The 18,990-nt window shown below is 30.8% G+C and overlaps 1 protein-coding gene across 1 annotated transcript in view; it reads left to right on the forward strand.

Moving 5' to 3' along the window:
- Window positions 1-18,990, forward strand: part of CTNND2 (catenin delta 2) — a 1,154,077-nt gene that overhangs the window by 1,005,682 nt on the left and 129,405 nt on the right. The window contains 3 exon segments of the mRNA XM_074279123.1: window positions 7,061-7,234; window positions 16,473-16,547; window positions 17,942-18,092. Of these exon segments, the coding sequence (XP_074135224.1) occupies window positions 7,061-7,234; window positions 16,473-16,547; window positions 17,942-18,092 (400 nt within the window).

Here is an 18,990-nt window from a genome sequence, read left to right on the forward strand (position 1 = left end):
TTCTCTGCCTACTAGTACATTAAAAGTCATCAAGTATTTAAATAAATATTAAAATATTTAAATTGATATATTATGTCTGAGGTATTAATGGGTTTTTCTACTTTCCTATCTTCAAACTAATTTATTTGAACTTTAAATTTCTTTATAATTTGTTTTTTCCCAACATTTTCAGTTTTCTTATACATTACACAGCTTCACATAACCTAGACATGAAGACCTTCATGCTGTTCTTAACATATCGTGATGCTCTTCCATTTCTTTGCCTTGTACCCTAGCTCTTTCCTGTGCCTGAAATGTTCTCCTTCCTTAGTTTTGCTTCCTGTGATCCCCTATTTACACAAAAGATTCCACTCAGGTGGCACTTTCTGCAGGCTTTCCTAGTTCTCCCCCAGGTGCTTCTGTCTTCTTCTCTAAGGAGAGAAATCTGAGTCCACTTTTTATTTTGTATAAATTGCTATATATTGAGATCAAGGGCTGTTGTGTTTTTGTCTTTAAATCCTGGCACTTACCACATGGTCTAGGATAGAATAGGTAGTCAATAAATGTTCTTTCAATGAAAATGTTCTTCCTAGTAGTCATTTTGACTATGTTTATAATGAGCTCAATAAGGTAAGAAACTGAGTGTCTTATGAAGTAATGCTTCATGCCTTTGGATGCATGGTAGGATCAAATCTTTAATAGTTTCTCCTTGGATAACCCTCAATCCATATTTCCATTAAGTAGCAATATCTTTAAATTATCTGGCTTCATTTATAATGAGAATGACAATATTGATATGTCTCCTCTCTTCTTAAGGTCTACTCATTGGTCAAAGACTTCATATTTAGAAGCTCAGCCATTAAATTAGTGATGTGTACATCATTTACAAATGGTGAAATTTTAACATCATTTTTTGGCCACTATTACTCTAAGAAAGTGATAGGGGGCTTCATATATTTTCTTTTATTTTTTTCCCTTGATTTATATGACCCAAAATTTCATCTTAAGGTTAGGCTAAGAAAAGCTGTCATAAGTTTCATTCTGCTGGCATTGATGTGGAGAATTTAGCCACAATGTGGAACCACAGAAGTCCTTTTATATTCAATAATATGTTGTTGGAAACTTCTAGTATTAATAGAAACAAATTATTAGAATGGTATAGACTAAACTATCTTCAGACTCATTGAAGTTTATTGCATTCTAAAGAAAAGATTGGAGAGGGGTAGAATACATGCTGAACTCTTCTTGATCTTTCTGACTTTATTATATTGTACAATTTTTTCCTAAAGTGATTGCATTCTCTATAAAAGACATTTTGTTACCTTCTCCTTAAAGCCACTATGATAAAAATCTGATAATAGATTTTAAACCCTAGGGAAAACAAAAAAATCTTAAAATTTGGTATAAAATCTAAGTCCAAAGAAAAGCTTTTAACTCCTTCTTGTAGAAAACATTCTCTTATTTGAGTTCTTTTCTTAAAAATCTAACAGCTTCTATGCAGGAATAATGAGTTGTTCTATTCTAAAACTAAATTTGAACTCTTTGAGCATCAAAGAGAGATGTATTTCACATTTTCAAAATCCCTCAGCAATATTGTCAATTCTCTGTGTACCATCCTGTCGTTGATGTCATATACCAAATACCAAAAAATGAACCCTTCTCTACAGAGGTAAGAAATCTTACCTTTTTTCATAAGATAACATTTCTAAAATAACAGTTATTTCTAAAATAGAAAAGATCTTTGAGTGATAAAGAAGACTTTTCATCAAATGGCACCCACTATGCTGTACCAACTTTCAGTATTCTAGGTAAATAATTCTAAGTTTGACATCTATTTAAATTGGCATTCATTTCTTAAGATAAATTCTTATAAAAGCAAAGGCATACTATCTATTATATTTCTATTTTCTTCCAATTGGCCAAGGACTATGATTATGTTTAAGATGCAAGAATATATTATTATTGCATCATAGAGTCATAGGATTTAGAAAATAGAAGTTGCCCTAGAGATCATATAGTCTAAGGGTTCATAAGCATTACTGTATTTCTAACAGTTCCCCTTGGCAATTAGATGATAACTATTCAAGTCTTCAGAGTAATGTTTTTAAATTCATAAGATAAAAATGCATACTCTTACAAAAGAAACCAATTATTTTCAAATGTAGTTAACAAAATACTTAAAGTTCCAATGACAGACGTTCCTACCCAAGGTCTTTCCATGGAGATTAGGAACCTCTATTCTGCTCCTCTTTTTTATTCTCTCATTTTATAGACAAAGAAAATGCAGCAAAATCATAAAATTCATGTGACTTGTTTCTGACTTAATAAGTGACAGAAACAGTTTGTGAAGAGTTCAAGGCTGTTTGTTAACCTATTTTTCTTGTTGCTTTGTTTTTTAACTTTGTCAAGGCTTTGATTCCTTGGGTTTTAGGGAAAAATATTAGATTACCTTTGAAATTAGGATATTTTCATCTTATATTCATTTCAATGCTCTCTTCTCCAAAAAGTCTTTTAAATAATATGAATTAAGGACTTGAATGCAGTCATTGTTTTTAATCCTATGAAATATATCTTTATGTATTTGAAGTATTTATTGTTATGATAGAAAATTGAAATGATAAAAAGTTGGTAATCTTTTTACAATCTGTCACAGTCATAGGTGGTAAGAAAAAAAAGAAGGAAACAAGCACATATTAAGTACTTAAACTGCAACATCATTACAAATATTTTCTCATTTGATCTTCAAAATAACCCTAAGAGAGTTATTATCCCTGTATTACAAATAAGGAAATTGAGTCAGAGATTGGGCAACTTGCCCAAAACTAATCCATCTAAATCCAGATTTGAGTTCATATCCTGTTCACTTCAAAGTTGGTGCTCAATCTACCATGCCATTTACCTGCAAATACATGTATCTATTTTTCCAGAGGCTGAGTTAAATTTATTCTACAAAGTCTATCCGGTTTGGCAGCATTGTCAACCTTCTCCTAAGATAACTTCAGGATAAGATACTATGGCAAGACTAATATAATTAAATATCTTAAGAACACAGTTATCTTAGTCATATATCTATTATCAAAAATGTTAGCATCATATTTAATATATTAAAAAGGTGAATGAACACTTCTCTACCAAATTAAAGTTTTGTTTTTCATGATACAGGTCCCATAAAAGGCCAATATATGAAAAAATCCAATTTGAATATCTGAGAGATGATCTTTAAAAGAAGTTTTGATCATTTTTGTTAGTATGTTAACTTCATTTCTTAGTATCACCTGCTACTCTCCTCTTGACAGCAAACCAGAATGTTTTTTAAAATTACTTTAGCAATAATAATACTTTAAACAATAATATATGTAGTGTTCCACACTCATCGTCCCCCCCTACCCTTACTCTAGGAAGGGATAGAAATACATTGTCTCATCTCTTCTTTAGGGATAAAGAATAATAGTATGATAATATGGTGGGTTTTTTCCCTTTTGTTGTGGAAGTCATTGTCTACATTGTTTTCATGGCTCACTTAGCTTTATATAAATTCATATAAATATTCCTATTCCTGAGTTACTTTTAAGAATAGTATTTTTAAGAACCTATAAAAGAAAATGGGAACTCATAATTGAGCCCTGCAACAATTTTTCTATGTCCTGTTCATTAAAATTACCTAGAAGCAACAGAATTAAAAACACTTATTAAATATAAAAACTATTAAAGTTTTTATTAAGGAAAGAGAGTAGCCCAAAATGCATTAGTCTTTATTTTTACCATAATTCCATTTTTCTTCCTTCAGTTTTATCTCATTTGGATCTTTGCCTGATTTTGGAACTTGAGCATAAGGTTATGCTATTCAGCAGAAATATCTCAGGAACCACTCAGGGAATCCATTCAAAGGTTTTGCTGATACTGCCAAGGGTTGATGCTTGGAGAAGCAAGTTCTCCTTCCAATATTTCCTTTTGCTTAGAAAATCTCCTCTCAAAATTTAAAAAAAGTTTTTAATTTTTTGTATCTTATTTTTACATGTTTAACTTAAGAGGATTTTTTCACTTAAAAGAGCTTAAGATTAATTCTTCTGTTTGCATCAAATTTATCTACCTATGGAGTGTTTGTGAATCTATAAAAAATTGCCACCATCTAGGCTATTATTTAATATAATACTTAATATAAAAATTATTTAATATACAAAATTTGGTCATTCTAATGAAGGCACAGTTTATATTTTATTGCTTTTATAATATAACTTTCCATTATTGGAAAAAATTATCTTTTTTTTTCTTTAAGGAATCACCTTGCTAAATGGAATTCTTAATTCTTCCTGAAAGTTTTTGTGTACAGTACAACCATTTTGCTAACTTTATTGATTCCTTTCACTCTTAAATTAATCATTCTGCAAAACTCCTTATAATATTTTATAAAGATTAAGATTCACGATATTTGTTACTTGTGGAAATTTATCTTGATAAGCATTCTAAGACTTTCCCCTTATTAATTTAGTAAAAGTTTGAATAAAAAATCTATATTAAAATCAGATATATCTGCTGACTTTAAAGTATTTATTTTTCTTAAATACAAACATGCCACTGCACAATTAAGACTCTAAGGCAGAAAAAACAAAAATACCTTTGAACTTCATCTCTATCAAAGATTACCCTTATTCATGTTAGATGTTCTTTTTATTATCTCTCAAAAATCATTAAGAAAGGAATGCAATAAAATATATTTGTATAAGAGCTAGTATAACAGCAGTAGAAAAATTGTACACTGATTTCACCATTTTTCATATTTTAGAGCAAAGCAACTAGAAAAAAAAAAAAAAAAAGAAGAAGAAGAAGATAAGATCCAGCCAAGAAAGGCAATTATATTCTGGCCTTGGAGTACAAAAGACCTAAGTTAAAATCCTGCCTCGGATATTTACTAACTTTGTGACTCTGGGAATTTCACTTAATCTTTCTCTGTGCTTCAGGGTTTTTTATCTATAAAACAAGGGGTTAGATTCAGTGCCCTCTATGATTCCCTTCTAATTCTAAATCTTTGAGCCTATAAAATTAATATAACTTCTTTCACTCATACCAATATTTTAGTTACACAATTTCTATAGCATATATCATATTGTTTCCAGTTGGGGTTTTCTTGGCAAAGATATTAAGTGGTTTATCATTTGCTTCTTCATCTTATTTTACAGATGAGGAAACTGAGACAAACAGGGTTAAGTGACTTATCCAAGGTCACACAGCTTGTAAATGTCTGAGATCACATTTGAACTCAGGAAGAGGAGTCTTCCTGACTTCAGACCTGACACTCTATCTATTGTACCTTCTTATTATCCCCATGAAACATTACAACACACAATCTATCAAAAAATAGTTTTTACATTAGAGACATTCTCATCTTTGCTTCTTTTCCATTCCTACAAAATGCAATTATTCACAAAAGAATTCGATCATGTGCAAATAGAGACTTTTTACTAAGAGCAAATAGGTACCAATGTCCATGCCAAGTGAAAGGCTGTTCATAAACATGGCATGCTATCTGTTATATCAAGAGACAGTCATGAAAAATTATATTTGGAGCTCTATGCTTCATCCATGAAATGATAAATTAGATTTAGAAGGGATAAAAACAATATTTATTTTGCTTTTCCATTCCACTGGGAGATGGATTTAATGCCATTGAGCTTCTATCCTTTGAACAGCCAATTTTACTACTGCTCATGGAAGCTGATAATGCCACAAAGTGATGTTGCCCTCTGCTTAATGTGCCTATCTGTCCAAATGTAATGAATCCTGTATCAGAGCTGTCACTCTCAAATAATGAAACTGATACACTCTTACAGAGCCAACTGACTTTCTATTTATACTTTTTAAAAATTTTTGGCTTGATGATGATGAAAGTCTGTTAGTTCAAGTGCAACACATTATACTATAAAATAAACTTTATATAGTCTGGTCATGAACTGTTACTAAGATGAAACTCTCCCAAGAATAGCCTTATAATGCTAAACTTGATTGGCAATTTTTTATTGTTATTTTGGGAGGTTTCCTTTTAAATGACTTCTAATGGAAAGATAAGCATTTCCTTGATGTTAAGACTCAGCACTCAGCTTAACACATAAATGTTAAAAAGCTTAGGTTTTATTATAATCTAAAGAAAAACAAGCTCCTTAATTGAGATACTGGTCTTTTGCCCGTTCAAGAAAATTGCTGAAATACTTGAAATTGCATAGGACAGTAAATACTTTTTTTCTTTAATAATTGGCATATATTAACATTTCAACTTTTTCTTAATGATCTAAATTTTCTTACAAATAAAATGCTCAGAATTGAGAATTTTTAAATGGTTTAAGTATGGAATTATTAGTAGACATGTTTTTGCTGGGTAATCTCTCATGTCCTTCCAGAGACAAAATTTAGGGACTCTACATAATAATAAAGATGTCCTGAAGATGTTTGGTCATTGTATCTGAATAATTTTTAAAATATTCATATTTAGTGATTATTAACAAATTCAAGCAAATAGCTTGTATTTGTTTTGTTTTGGCCTAATCGAAATGGTGACATGATTATTTTGTCTTTCCTAGAAACATAAATAAGACCATGGATTTTTCTAAGTAAATCACTATGTCAATAGAAATAATATACTTGCTTATCATTCATTTTTGTTATGCTAATTCTCCTGAATTTTAAAATTCAATAAAACTATATGAAAGGAATAAATAGAATCATTTTAATTCTGTGAGTTGTTTGATGCATAAGATTTCATTGCTACATAAGGAGCCACAGCAAACTTCTGTAAGTGGTTCAATCATCTTTTAGTTTGCTTCTTTGCTTGCCATAAGCTCTAAACCAAACAAATCTTTTTGTGTGAACTTAAAAATCATCTCTGTTTCTAATTATATCTAATATATATATATATATATATATATATATAATTGAGTATTAACATTAATTCTATTAGAGGCATAGTACATAACACTAAATACATAGTCTCTCATATATTTAGAGTCTTAGAAGTCTGTTAAAGGAAAGAATGTGAGAAGTTTCAAGGAAATTTTGTAATGACATTTTGCCTCACATTTTTTTTTCACAGTGGGATGGCGTAGGACCTTTACCTGACTGTGCAGAACCACCAAAAGGAATCCAGATGCTATGGCACCCTTCAATAGTCAAACCCTACCTCACACTTCTTTCTGAGTGCTCAAACCCAGACACTCTAGAAGGTGCAGCAGGTGCCCTGCAGAATTTGGCTGCAGGTAGCTGGAAGGTACGACCTTTTACTTACAAGAAAATGTATATATTTTAAACTAATATTTAGGGAAAAAATCTATATGTTAGAATTGTAGTAGCAATTTTACCAAATGAATATCATTCAATCATTTAAGAAAAAAAAACTATTTTGAAAGGACAATTGAATTTGATTTTTAAACTTGAACAAATTTATCTTAAGTATTTCACTTAAGAATATATAAATTAGGGAGTGAGGGATAGAATTTGGAACTCAAACTTTTCAAATTTTTTTTTTTTAAATTAACTTTAATTGGGGGAAAATGAAATCTTATATATATAAGTATCTAAAAAATTGTTCACAAATGCTTAAAGATAGGTAGTATATGAAAACTAGTACAGCATGTTAAATACAGTGATAGAAAATTAATGAAATTTGTTTTACTTTCATTTTTGTAGTTATACTACCAACAATTCACATTTCTAAGCAACCATAACTTCAACATTTTGGGAACATTGTTCATTACTGTCAAAAGAGGGAGCACTTGAATTTACATTTTATTATTTGCCATGTCCTTTTGTATGCATTATCTCATTTACCCTTTATTATAATTCTTTGGTGTAAAAACTACAGGTTTTATGAATTTCAATTTACAAATGAGAAAACTGAGGCTGAGAGGACTGAGTAATTTTTCTATGGTCACCTGGTTCATAAGAGTCAAAAGTTAGGTTTCAACTTAGGCATTTCCTGTCTCTGTGCTTAACTCTATTAATAGTGAATCTGTATTTGATCTTATCTCCATTGTGTCTCTTCTAGAAGGAAATTAATATAGTTTGTTTTAAAATAATGATAGTTTAAAGGTCAAGTCAACAACATTCATTAGAAACTTACTATGTGCCAACTACGCTAAGTGCTGGAGTTAAAATAAGTGTGTGTTTATTTCCTTAAACAATACAATTCATCTCTTCCCTTTCAACCTTTATAACACTCATATTATCTTTGTCATCTGTTGTATTTGATGAAATCACCTTATGGCCTCACTTCTCCTAACTCTAAAATGAAAATAATGGAATAAATGATCTTTAAAGGTTCTAATAGCTCTTAATAGACATGGAAATGATATGTACATATATGTATGTATATACATGTCTGCCACTAAAAAATTACCTTAGTGAAAGATAATTAATAAAAATGATATAATAATTAAGTAATCTAAAAAAATTAAGTAACACATGGAAACATTTTTTAAAGGGAGGAAGTTTGCCTTATTTCCCTAGGATGTGAAGTATCCACAAATTGTCTTTTGCCTGGAAAAACATTTATCATTTAAGTATACATCTATTACTTCAACTTAGTAGCTCAATACCACAGTCATAAAATGTGCCTACTATCTTTCCCTTCACCCACTGCAACCTAGGCCATTGCCAGTCATCTTAATTTCTGTTTTGCCATTGGACTTTGATGACTGTGGAAGAGACAGTGAGGTTGATGACTTCAAGCAGTTCTGCCTCACTTAAATCCAATTCATGTGTAAGACATTGGCTTTATGATGTCATTGATCCCTTTCAAGAATAAAGGATGAAGAACAGCTGTTGCTTTCCTTTCAGTTTTTCCCTCACCTTTATTTTCTCTTTACTTTTAAAAAAGAAAAATAACTTCCCAAGGGGTCCTATTGTATTGCCACTTTATTTTATGATCACAGTTATTTTCCTTCTCCATACTTACTTCTGTAATTCTTCTTTCCTGGTGATAGCCTACCTATTGAGGGTATTAATCAGCTTGACTCAGAGGCTTGGACCAGAAAATAAGTCTTACTGAGACTGATGTACCATTTTATCATAATCTGGACAAATTCCAATTCCTGAGTTCTTTAGGAGTAAAAATGACACATCTCTTATCTCTCTGAGTGCAGGACACCCATGTTATAGATTCCATACTTAGAAACTTAGAATGACAGAATGAGCTAAAATTCACCTGTAATTATCATGTAGAAAAAATACCTTGATTAAGGGTATCATCAGACAAGAAGATAGAACTTTATTTATTCAATTGTTCTGAATAGTTTTTTTTTTATATTCTCTACACTTCTCATCTTAAAAATTTCAGTATATACTGGAGACAAAATAGAAATCTAGCTTACTTGGACCCCTATCAAAATTATTTCAATTCATGGTTCACACTACCTCTGTTAAAAATCACTTGGTTTTCCTTAGTACAGTTTACTTGAAATATTTGGGAATTTTATTTGTGTTTTGAAATATCATTTCTCCTGAAAATGTACATGTGCAAACCATATTAGGCTTTCAATCCCATTTGTTACTTAACATAATATCTTTTTTTTTCCTTTTTCCTCTAGTTCAAAAAATGCTTTCACCTTAATAGAACTAGCAATAATAGAGTACCAGAGAGAAAAATTAAAGAAATAGACATTAATGTAACTAGAATCTATTTTCAAGGAAATGCCAGCATTACTTATTTTAAAATATCCTACTATCAACATTTCTCCTATTTTGTTTCACTGTGGAACCATTTTAAGACTGAAAATATATGCCAGTCCACATCAATAGTCTGCAAGAATAAAAAATAAAATAAAATAATAATAATATGTGGAATAAATTATCCCCACTGGCAAAGCTAATTTGATGATTTCCTTATTTTTTAAATGGGCAAAAGATCTTGTGATCTTGCTTTTAAGCAAGAAGAGTCAATAGTTGATTCTTGACATTAAAAAAGAGACTATTAAAACAGACAAATTAATTCCATATATGATCTTCCTAACTAGACCAGGGTCATCACAATATAAATGTTCATTTTGTTGTTGTTGTTGTTCGCAATATTGTTCCTTTTTCAAATGGTTAGGAATAGGATCTATTTTTCTACTTCCTGCTTTGAATGGCTAGAACATAACAAGGTATCAGTTACTAGCTGATATTAAAGAATCTCCTATCACAATTACTAATATTGCCATATTATAGATAAGAAACTGGTGCCCAGAGGGGGTGACTTGTCTAAGGTCACAAAATAAATTCTCATTTAGGTTACTCAATCCAGAGCTCCTCAAAATGTGTTTTTATAATAAAAGGAGTAATTTAATTTATTTGTTTTCTTTTTATGTGATCTTTATTATGAACAGGACCAAAAGTTGATCTGCTAGTTTAAAATCACAAAGTGTTGCATGCTGGTAGCACTTTACAAATAAAAGTAGATTTCATATTATAGTTTAACCAAAAAGAAACATCTTCATAACATTATTATGTATCTTAAAAATTTTTAGATTTAAGTAGCAATGACAGGCTGTGAATATGTTACAAAGATGATGGCATTATGATAGGGAAAATTGTAAAAATTTTCTGTTTATAACTGATAGGAATTTTAGTCCTATTCATCTTTCCTTCACTTATAGTTATTTTCTGTTTATCTCAGTATTGTACCAACAAGATGATATTTATAGCTATGAATATAATTTGTCTAACCTTGAATAAAGATGATTTAAACTATGATCTACTGGTTGTACTTTATTGTATTTACAACCTAATTTGTAAATTAAATTTATATTAAATTGTAAATAAATTAAACCCGAAGTTAACCCTAAGAGAAACATATCTATTTTACCCATGTAGGAGATAATAAAAAAGAACCTTGTAAGAGCATAAATCTTAGATATCTACATATAATGAGATTTCTCCCCCCCCATGTTTATTTATGTCTATTTAATCAGTGACTTTTTCCTTTTATGGTATGATTCATTCAATAAATATTTAAATGTTGTTGTATTAATAATGCATAATGGAGTATCATTGTACAGATAATTTTCAAAACTATAATGAAATCTTTGATATTTCTTTTTTTTTTTTCTTTTTGGCCAAATTAGCAAGTTTTGACTAATAATGATCATGAGAGGGGGAAATATAAAAACACTTAAAATGAAAATAGGGGGAAAGAAGCCTAATCTAGTAGAAATAACCACAGCCTGTGACTCAAATACTGGGTTTCTTTTAGTTTTGTAATCCATGTGACTTGAAAGGCAATACTTTATAGATAAAGTACTAGAGTCAGGAAATCTGAGTTCAAATCTAGCCTCAGGCACTCACTGTGTGACACCAGTAAATCACTTAAAAATTCCCTGTCTCAGTTTCTTCATCTGTAGAAGGGTAGTAATAGCACCTACCTTCTAGAGTTGTTGTAAGGATCACATGAGATAATATGATAGATTCTGTAAACCTTACAATACTATATAAATTTTAGTGTTTTTTAAAAATAACTATTACTTCAATAACTTTATGGACTTTTTCCAGCCTTCATTTGGGAAGAGTGATTTCTAATATTCCTTCCAATCATAAATCCTTTAAGATAAAATGAGGTTACTAGATGTAAAATATTCTGTATCCCAAAATGTTCTGTAGAAATTTAAGCTACCACTGTCATTATTATTACTCATAAAAACTACCATTTATGTATGGCAGAAAAAAAAGCATTGGGCAGATTTGGGAGAACCCTCTCTATTTATTGAGGGACATTTTGACCTAATTGAAGTTTGGAGATTGGACAGAGAATTCCTGGTTTTCAAAGTGTGGCTTCTTTCTATTTTCTAGCTCTCCAGAGCTGGCTGATATAATTAACAGACTTTCCTAAATCTCCAGCTAAAAATGGTGTGACTAACTAACTTTGATGCTATGATAGTGACTGAGTGACCATGACAAGTCTATAGGATTTTCTAAGTCAGGTCCGAGTCTTCTATCGACATGTCAGAAAAAGAAGTCTATTCAGAGTTAAAACCCTGTTGTTTTTATTTTATACTGAATGCATTTTCGTGGGATTTTTAAAAATCTTATTTTAAAATATAGAGTTTTTAATGTCAGCCAGTAGATTTTTTTTTCAAGGCAAATATTAAGCTAGAAAGATGGTATTGCTTTTATAGCTGCTTCATTAGTACCTTCTGTTCACAGCTGGCAGATGTTGCACCACAGGTCAGAGGCTGCATTTTGTTGAGTGCCATCTCAGATATTTGGAGGAGGTCCAGAATGAGAAGCAGAGGGTCACTGATACTTACCTTGATAACAAATTCTCATCTTTTAACAAAGCAGTCACATATCCTTGTCACCAGGAAAATTCTAGACAGACTGAAGTAGAACTTCCTATAGCTCGGTAGACAGTACATTTGACAGTGTCATACTTAGCTAACAAAAGGACATTTATAAATGTCAAATTCATGTATTTTGTGACACCTCTAATATTCTACAGCTTTCAAAATAATCTTTCTACTTTCAAGAAAGGTCATTTTTCTAGGACATATTTTTAAATTAAAAGTTACTGATCCTTAAGATTGTTTGGGGGCTTTTTATCTAGTGAATGTGCCTTCAAAATTACTTTCACAGGGAAGTAACTATTGGGGGGGAGATATTAGCTAACAAGAGCTTACCTCAAAGCAAATGTAGGCCATTTTGCAAAAAAATCTTCTTGTTCAGGAAGGCTAAATTTTCATCATTGCTTTAGTATATTTCATGATGCTTAGAAATGTCAGTTCTATTAACCTGATTGAAAAAACCTGAAAGAGTAACTATTGTCTTTGATGAAATTCCAAATATTCTTTGGTTCATCATATTAACTGTTTTTATTGTAAGCTACTCAGTATACAACTCTCACCATATAGAGATCTTTTTCTCCCCAGTAGATAACACTTGCTTTATGATATGACTGAATGAATTTTGAACTTAAGGAATTAGTTAATTGTCATAAATTCAATTCAACAGCAACACTTGAAAGATGAAAAGAGAAAAGTTCTTCCTACCAGCTTAATGTAGGAGAGAGAGTGCCAGATTCGAAGCAGCAGAAATCTGCAGTTGAAATCTTGCCTCAGACACTAACTGTGAAATGATTGGCAAGCCACTTAACTTACTGGAAGCTCAATTAACTCATCTACAAATGAGGATACTTGCAATTATAATACCTTTCTTTTTAAACTCAAATGAGATATTGTTTGCAACACAAGTTGTAAACTTCTGAGTACAATATATATGTCAGTTATTATTATTATTATTATTATTATTATTATTATTATTATTATTATTACTTCTTCAGTTAATTATTTCTCTCAGTTAAAATTCAATCTTGGACCTGTGATAATGCCCAACAGTGATTAGCAGCTTGACAATTTTTATTATCAGTGTTTTTGTTGTTTTTAATATCCCCTAATGAAGATTATCACTATCATGAACTAAATAGAAAAACAAGACTCAGAACAGGCATTGCCTAATTATTTGCTGTTGATTATTGAGCATTAACAAATTGCAAACCAATTAATTATATGTTCCAGTAGACACTGGGGGTCTCTTCCACTGTTTAAGCAAGATTAATACGTAAGCTTTTATGGCAGCATTCCCTCCTATCTTAATGACCAATAAAGTTGTTATAAAACTGCAATAGTTGTTCTTGAGAGAAAATGTCTCGAAAGAGATCTAGGGATAGAAGAAAAACAAAATCTTAAAAATGGTTTGAAGGCAGTGAAAACATTGCTTGAGTATCAAATTTTAGGAACTACCACTTCTAGACTTGTAACAGTTTTAAATTTCTAGTACTTCACTATTGGTTATTTTGTTTCTATTTTTTTTTTACTTTTATTTTGTAACTAATATTGAATTTTATTCTAGATTTTTGTTAATATTCAGAGTATTATTGAAAGATCAATTTCCCTTTATTTGTTATACAAAAAATCAGAAAGACCAAATTAATACCTTTTTTTGAGGGACAAAAAGTCCACTGTAATATAATGAAGACTGGGCCTGGATTCAGGCAAGATCTTGGTTCAAATACTTATACTTATTACATATATAATCATGGACAAACCACTTAATTAAGTGAACTGATGCCAAAAATTTATCTGCAATAAATAAAAATTCTAATATATGTCTTTTGATCAGGATATACTACATCTGTATGGCCAGAATGGTGAGAAGAATGATGAGAAGATTCATTGTCATCCTGAAACATGTTAGGATCCTCAAATCATTCTGAATTATCAAATAAAGATTGTGATAGATTCCTTGAGCCCTATGTGTAATTAATAAGAGACTTTAGAGATTGTCAAGTCCAATTCTGTAATTTTTATAGATGAAGTAATCAATTTAAAGCTTCTCCAGATTTACCCTAAAAGTCAATATTGGGACAGTGTTTTATAGGAAATCACTTTAATAGACCTTTCATTAACAATTTACCTTTTAAGCAAGAATCTCTTGTGCTTTAATGTAAACACCCCATCAATAAACTAGCTTATGTTTTAACAATCTCATTCTAATATTAAAATAATATAAAAGTTTAATATAATTTTGAAATGTTTTATTAATTAAAAATCACTATGAATAGAACTTTTAACAATATACTGCTACTGTATCAGTAATATAGTATACAGAAAACAATCTTTATTTTAGTTTGAATTGTAGTTCAGTATTTTGAATTTCAGTTATTTTGAAAAGTGAAAAGTAAATTCAATTTCCTTTCTAACCTTTCTCCTGGGAGAGAATTCTATCTTAACAAAGATGACTAAGGAAGACATTTGGAAAAAATGTTGTTATAAATTATGCTTCTTTCGAGATAAAGGCAGTGGGGAAATGAAATGATAATTGTTATTAATTATTTTAGCATTTATATGGCACTTTAACGTTTGCAAAATACTTTACAAATATTCTCATTTTAGTCTCACAATAATGCTGAGAGGTAAATGCTATTAATATCCTCACTTTATATTGAGAAAATTGAGGTTGAGTGAGATCAGGTTACCTAGGGTTATACAACTTGTAAATATCTGAGACTGGATTAGAATTCAGGATTTCCTAACTCCTAGTCCAATATCCTATCTACTACATCACTCTACTACTTATATAAATGCATAATATTAATATTGCATATTTTTAATATAGTGACTTCTGTGACATAAAGAAAATGGCCTAGATTAAAGGGGATAAAAAATTATGAATTACAAAACATTTTTGTTGAACTTTTGAATATTCACCAAAGACCTTGCATGCAAACTCTACTGAATGTGCTTGTTGATTTATTCAACAAGTACTAGAGTGATTTATTACTGTAGACTAAAAAAGACACAGGAAATTTCAACAATTAAAAAAAAAATCCTCCATAAAGAAGGATTCCATACACATAAAGAAAAAGAGCATTAAGTGGTAATCAATAAAACCATTTATTTATTCAACAACATTCATTAAGTGCTTTATAGATATTAATTTCTATGCTAGACAATAAAAAATGTTTTTTAAAAAATGTTATCCCTGCCATCCAGTAGCTTAAATCTAGATGATAATACAAATAAAGAAAGTTGAGAAAATAGGCAACTTTTGGAGAGAAGTGATTAAGTTTGGATTGGAAATTTTGAGTTTGAAGTGCCTTTAATACATCTATGTAAAGACAGCCCCAGGTAATTAGAAATATGAAATCATAGCTAAGAGGAAAGCTCAAGATTGGAGATATATTGACTAGATGGTCATGTGCATTATAGCGATGCATAAATAAGCCCACCAGGGAGAAATATAAAAAGGAAGAGAAGAGAGCTGTGGACAACCTCTCAGTTAGTGGAATAAAACTCATGGCATCCATAAAACAGGATGGATTGAATTTAAAAGGGAATAAAGGCCATAGTTCTCACCTCCCTATTTTCTATGATCTCCACCAGGATCATAAAAAATAACTGCATATTTTTATCTTTGAGAAAAATCACATATGATACTGCATGTTTCCATTAATTTTTGTTATTTATGTCCTAACTCCTTCTAATAGGGATTCAAGAAAGTTTATTAGTATGACCAATACCAAAGACATAACTCTGATTTCTATTCTTCCCCCTTTTCTAGCATGATCCTATAATACCTTTAATTTTAAGGAAGAATTCAATTTTGCTCTGTAAAAAGTTAATCAAATATTTTTAAATGTCTATTGTGTGCCAGGCCCTATGTGAAACACTGGAAATATAAGTACAATGAATGAAACTATCCCTACTCAAAAGGTGCAGACTTTAAACTCTGAAATGGAACTTCTAGCTCTTCCCCTTTTTCAGTATTGAAGCTTTCCTCATCGTAATGAGGTCTAGGAAACAGGGAATTTGAGCCCTAGCTAAGAGATGTCCCAGGCTTCCTTGAGAAAATGATGTGAAATAATATGGATGCATTGCCTAAGTCCAGAATGATAAGTGTGTGTCTGTCATTACTGATATAGGATGGGATGAAGTTTTTTTTCTTTTTTTTTTTTTTTTTAAATCTCATATTTCATGCAGGGCTGTGAGGAGGATGTGGCAGGCATGGTTCATGCCCTACGTACACTGCCAGAGGGGGCACCCTGCCTGCCACAGGTGAGAGCCAGCTGGGGGGAAGGGGAAAGTAAAAAGTGTATATAAGTTGCTTTTTGTATGAGGCTAGGGGGCAGAAGATATAAAAAAGCAGAACCTGCCACTCCAGAAGAAATGATTGCCACAAACTAAAAAATTCTCCTTTGCCACAAACCTAATTTCATGGGTAGCATATAGAATGTAAGCCTAATTTTAATAAGTGGTACATTTAAATTATATTACTGCTCCATTTTACACAATACCCTCCCACATAAACACTTTATTTGCCTTTTCTATAAAGGTGGGTATTATTGATTTTCATTAAAATAATTGCAATAGCTTTGCCATCCTAATATCTCCAATTTAGGGTGGGATCAGAAAAGGATCCCTGTATTTAGAATCAAATAACCAGAGTTCAAATTCCCAGCACTTAATAACTATATAAATTTGGACAATCATTCAATAAGCATTTACTATTTAGTACTATGCTAAATGCTGGGAATGCAAAGGCAAAAATGAATCTCAAGAAGCTTACTACATATCTCTTCAGGCCCCAGTTTTTTACCCATTAAATGACTTATTACAGTGGATGATTTCCAAGGCCCATTCCAGCTCTAACTCTATGTTCTCATGAATTTGTTAAAATATTTATAAAAAGGATTCCACTAAGTCATATAAGGGGCCAAAGCTAGTTTTTATATATTTCTTCATGTAAAAATTTTACAAAGTTATGATGCTGGAGCTATTGATCTTAGGGTACAAAGAATAAAGCAAAATCTATACTCCTGATTTATAGTTCCTGACTTACTCATCACTTGCTCTCTTCCATCTTTCCCTCTCTGTAATTATTTCCCCAATCAACTGAGTCCTAGAACTTAATTCTCCAAGTATTTTTCAGGAACCATCCCCTCTTCCTTTCTTAAATGTGCTCTCCATTCAAACTTATTCTCAGTCTTCCCTTCCTCAGAGCTCTTTTTTCATCTTTTTAAAAAATTTCCCTTGGTTTTACAATTTCCCCAGTCCACCTTCTCTTTGTATATGCTTACATTTTAGAGCACTGAAAATAACATATCTATTCAATAAACCCACAAACTCAAAAAAAATGGAGACAGTGGCATGGAAAAAGTGAAGTATAATTGAAACCCATATTTTATGTTTTTATTTTTGGAAGACAGAAATGTTTATTAATGTTCTTTAAGCATTAAGTGTAATCTTTCCTTCTCTATGTAATAATCTGAGGGAAACCACAACAGTATTGCAATATTTATAAACAGCATTCTCTCTTTTTTTCTCCTCTCTCTCTCTCTCTCTCTCTCTCTCTCTCTCTCTCTCTCTCTCTCTCTCTCTCTCTCTCTCTCTCTCTCTCTCCACTCTCCCTCTCTCCCTCCATCTCTCTCTGTCTCCATCTCTCTTATCAGTGGTCAGTGTATATTCGTGCTGCTGTCCGAAAAGAAAAAGGTCTGCCAATCCTAGTGGAGCTGCTGCGAATAGACAATGATCGGGTGGTGTGTGCAGTTGCAACAGCTTTACGGAACATGGCCTTAGATGTCAGAAATAAAGAATTAATAGGTATGTTCTTTATGGTTCATATTTCCTGAAATTTGCAGTGTTAATATTTAGCATGTCTGAATTAAGAAAATACCTAATTATGAAGAATGTTCCGTTTTTCCATTTTTATTCTTTCTTTTTATTATTTAAATCATGATTGAAAGTTGATAGGGAGAAGAGAAATTTGAATCCAATCTACTGCTTTAAAATTTCAATACACCTCATTTGAAGTTTAAGAAGGCAAAGAACTGGCTAAGGTAGGAAGAAAATCAGAAGGACTAGAAGGATATGATTTCTCTGAAGCCAAGAAGGAAGAGTTATTCATGAAGGGATGTTTAATAGTATCACACTAACTTATTTATGTATGTATGTATGTATGTATGTCTTTATTCATTCATTTATTTATTTATTTACTTATTTATTTATTTACTTATTTATTTATTGCTGAGATAATTGGGGTTAAGTGACTTGCCCAGGGTCACAAAGCAATTTTTTTTTTTTTTTTAAGACAATGCATTTGAAAAATGAAGTCAAACTCTACTCTGCCTTCGGGCCTCAATATAGTTAAAAATAGTTTTAAATAACACATCACATGCTTCAAATGAAATTGAACTTTTAAAAAAATTTTAAATTTACTTTTGAAATTCAGATTTATAAAATATAGGAAATCTATTTATAGACATTTCTAATCTTGCTAATTAAACACAGAGTATTCAATGTGAGAAACTACTTATCATATTATTGTTAATTTATTTCTAATTATTTCATCTCCAAATTGTACCTATTCCCCAAATTTGGAAATATGCTTAAGATCCAATCTCATTATTTATTAAAGTATTTTTATTTGTTAGAAATGAAAATAGCCATTTAACTTTAATCTTTATTTTACATTCTTTTTTTTTCAATTTCATAAACTTTT

This window comes from Sminthopsis crassicaudata, chromosome 1, assembly GCF_048593235.1.
Source record: "Sminthopsis crassicaudata isolate SCR6 chromosome 1, ASM4859323v1, whole genome shotgun sequence".
In the NCBI taxonomy this organism is placed as follows: Eukaryota; Metazoa; Chordata; class Mammalia; order Dasyuromorphia; family Dasyuridae; genus Sminthopsis; species Sminthopsis crassicaudata.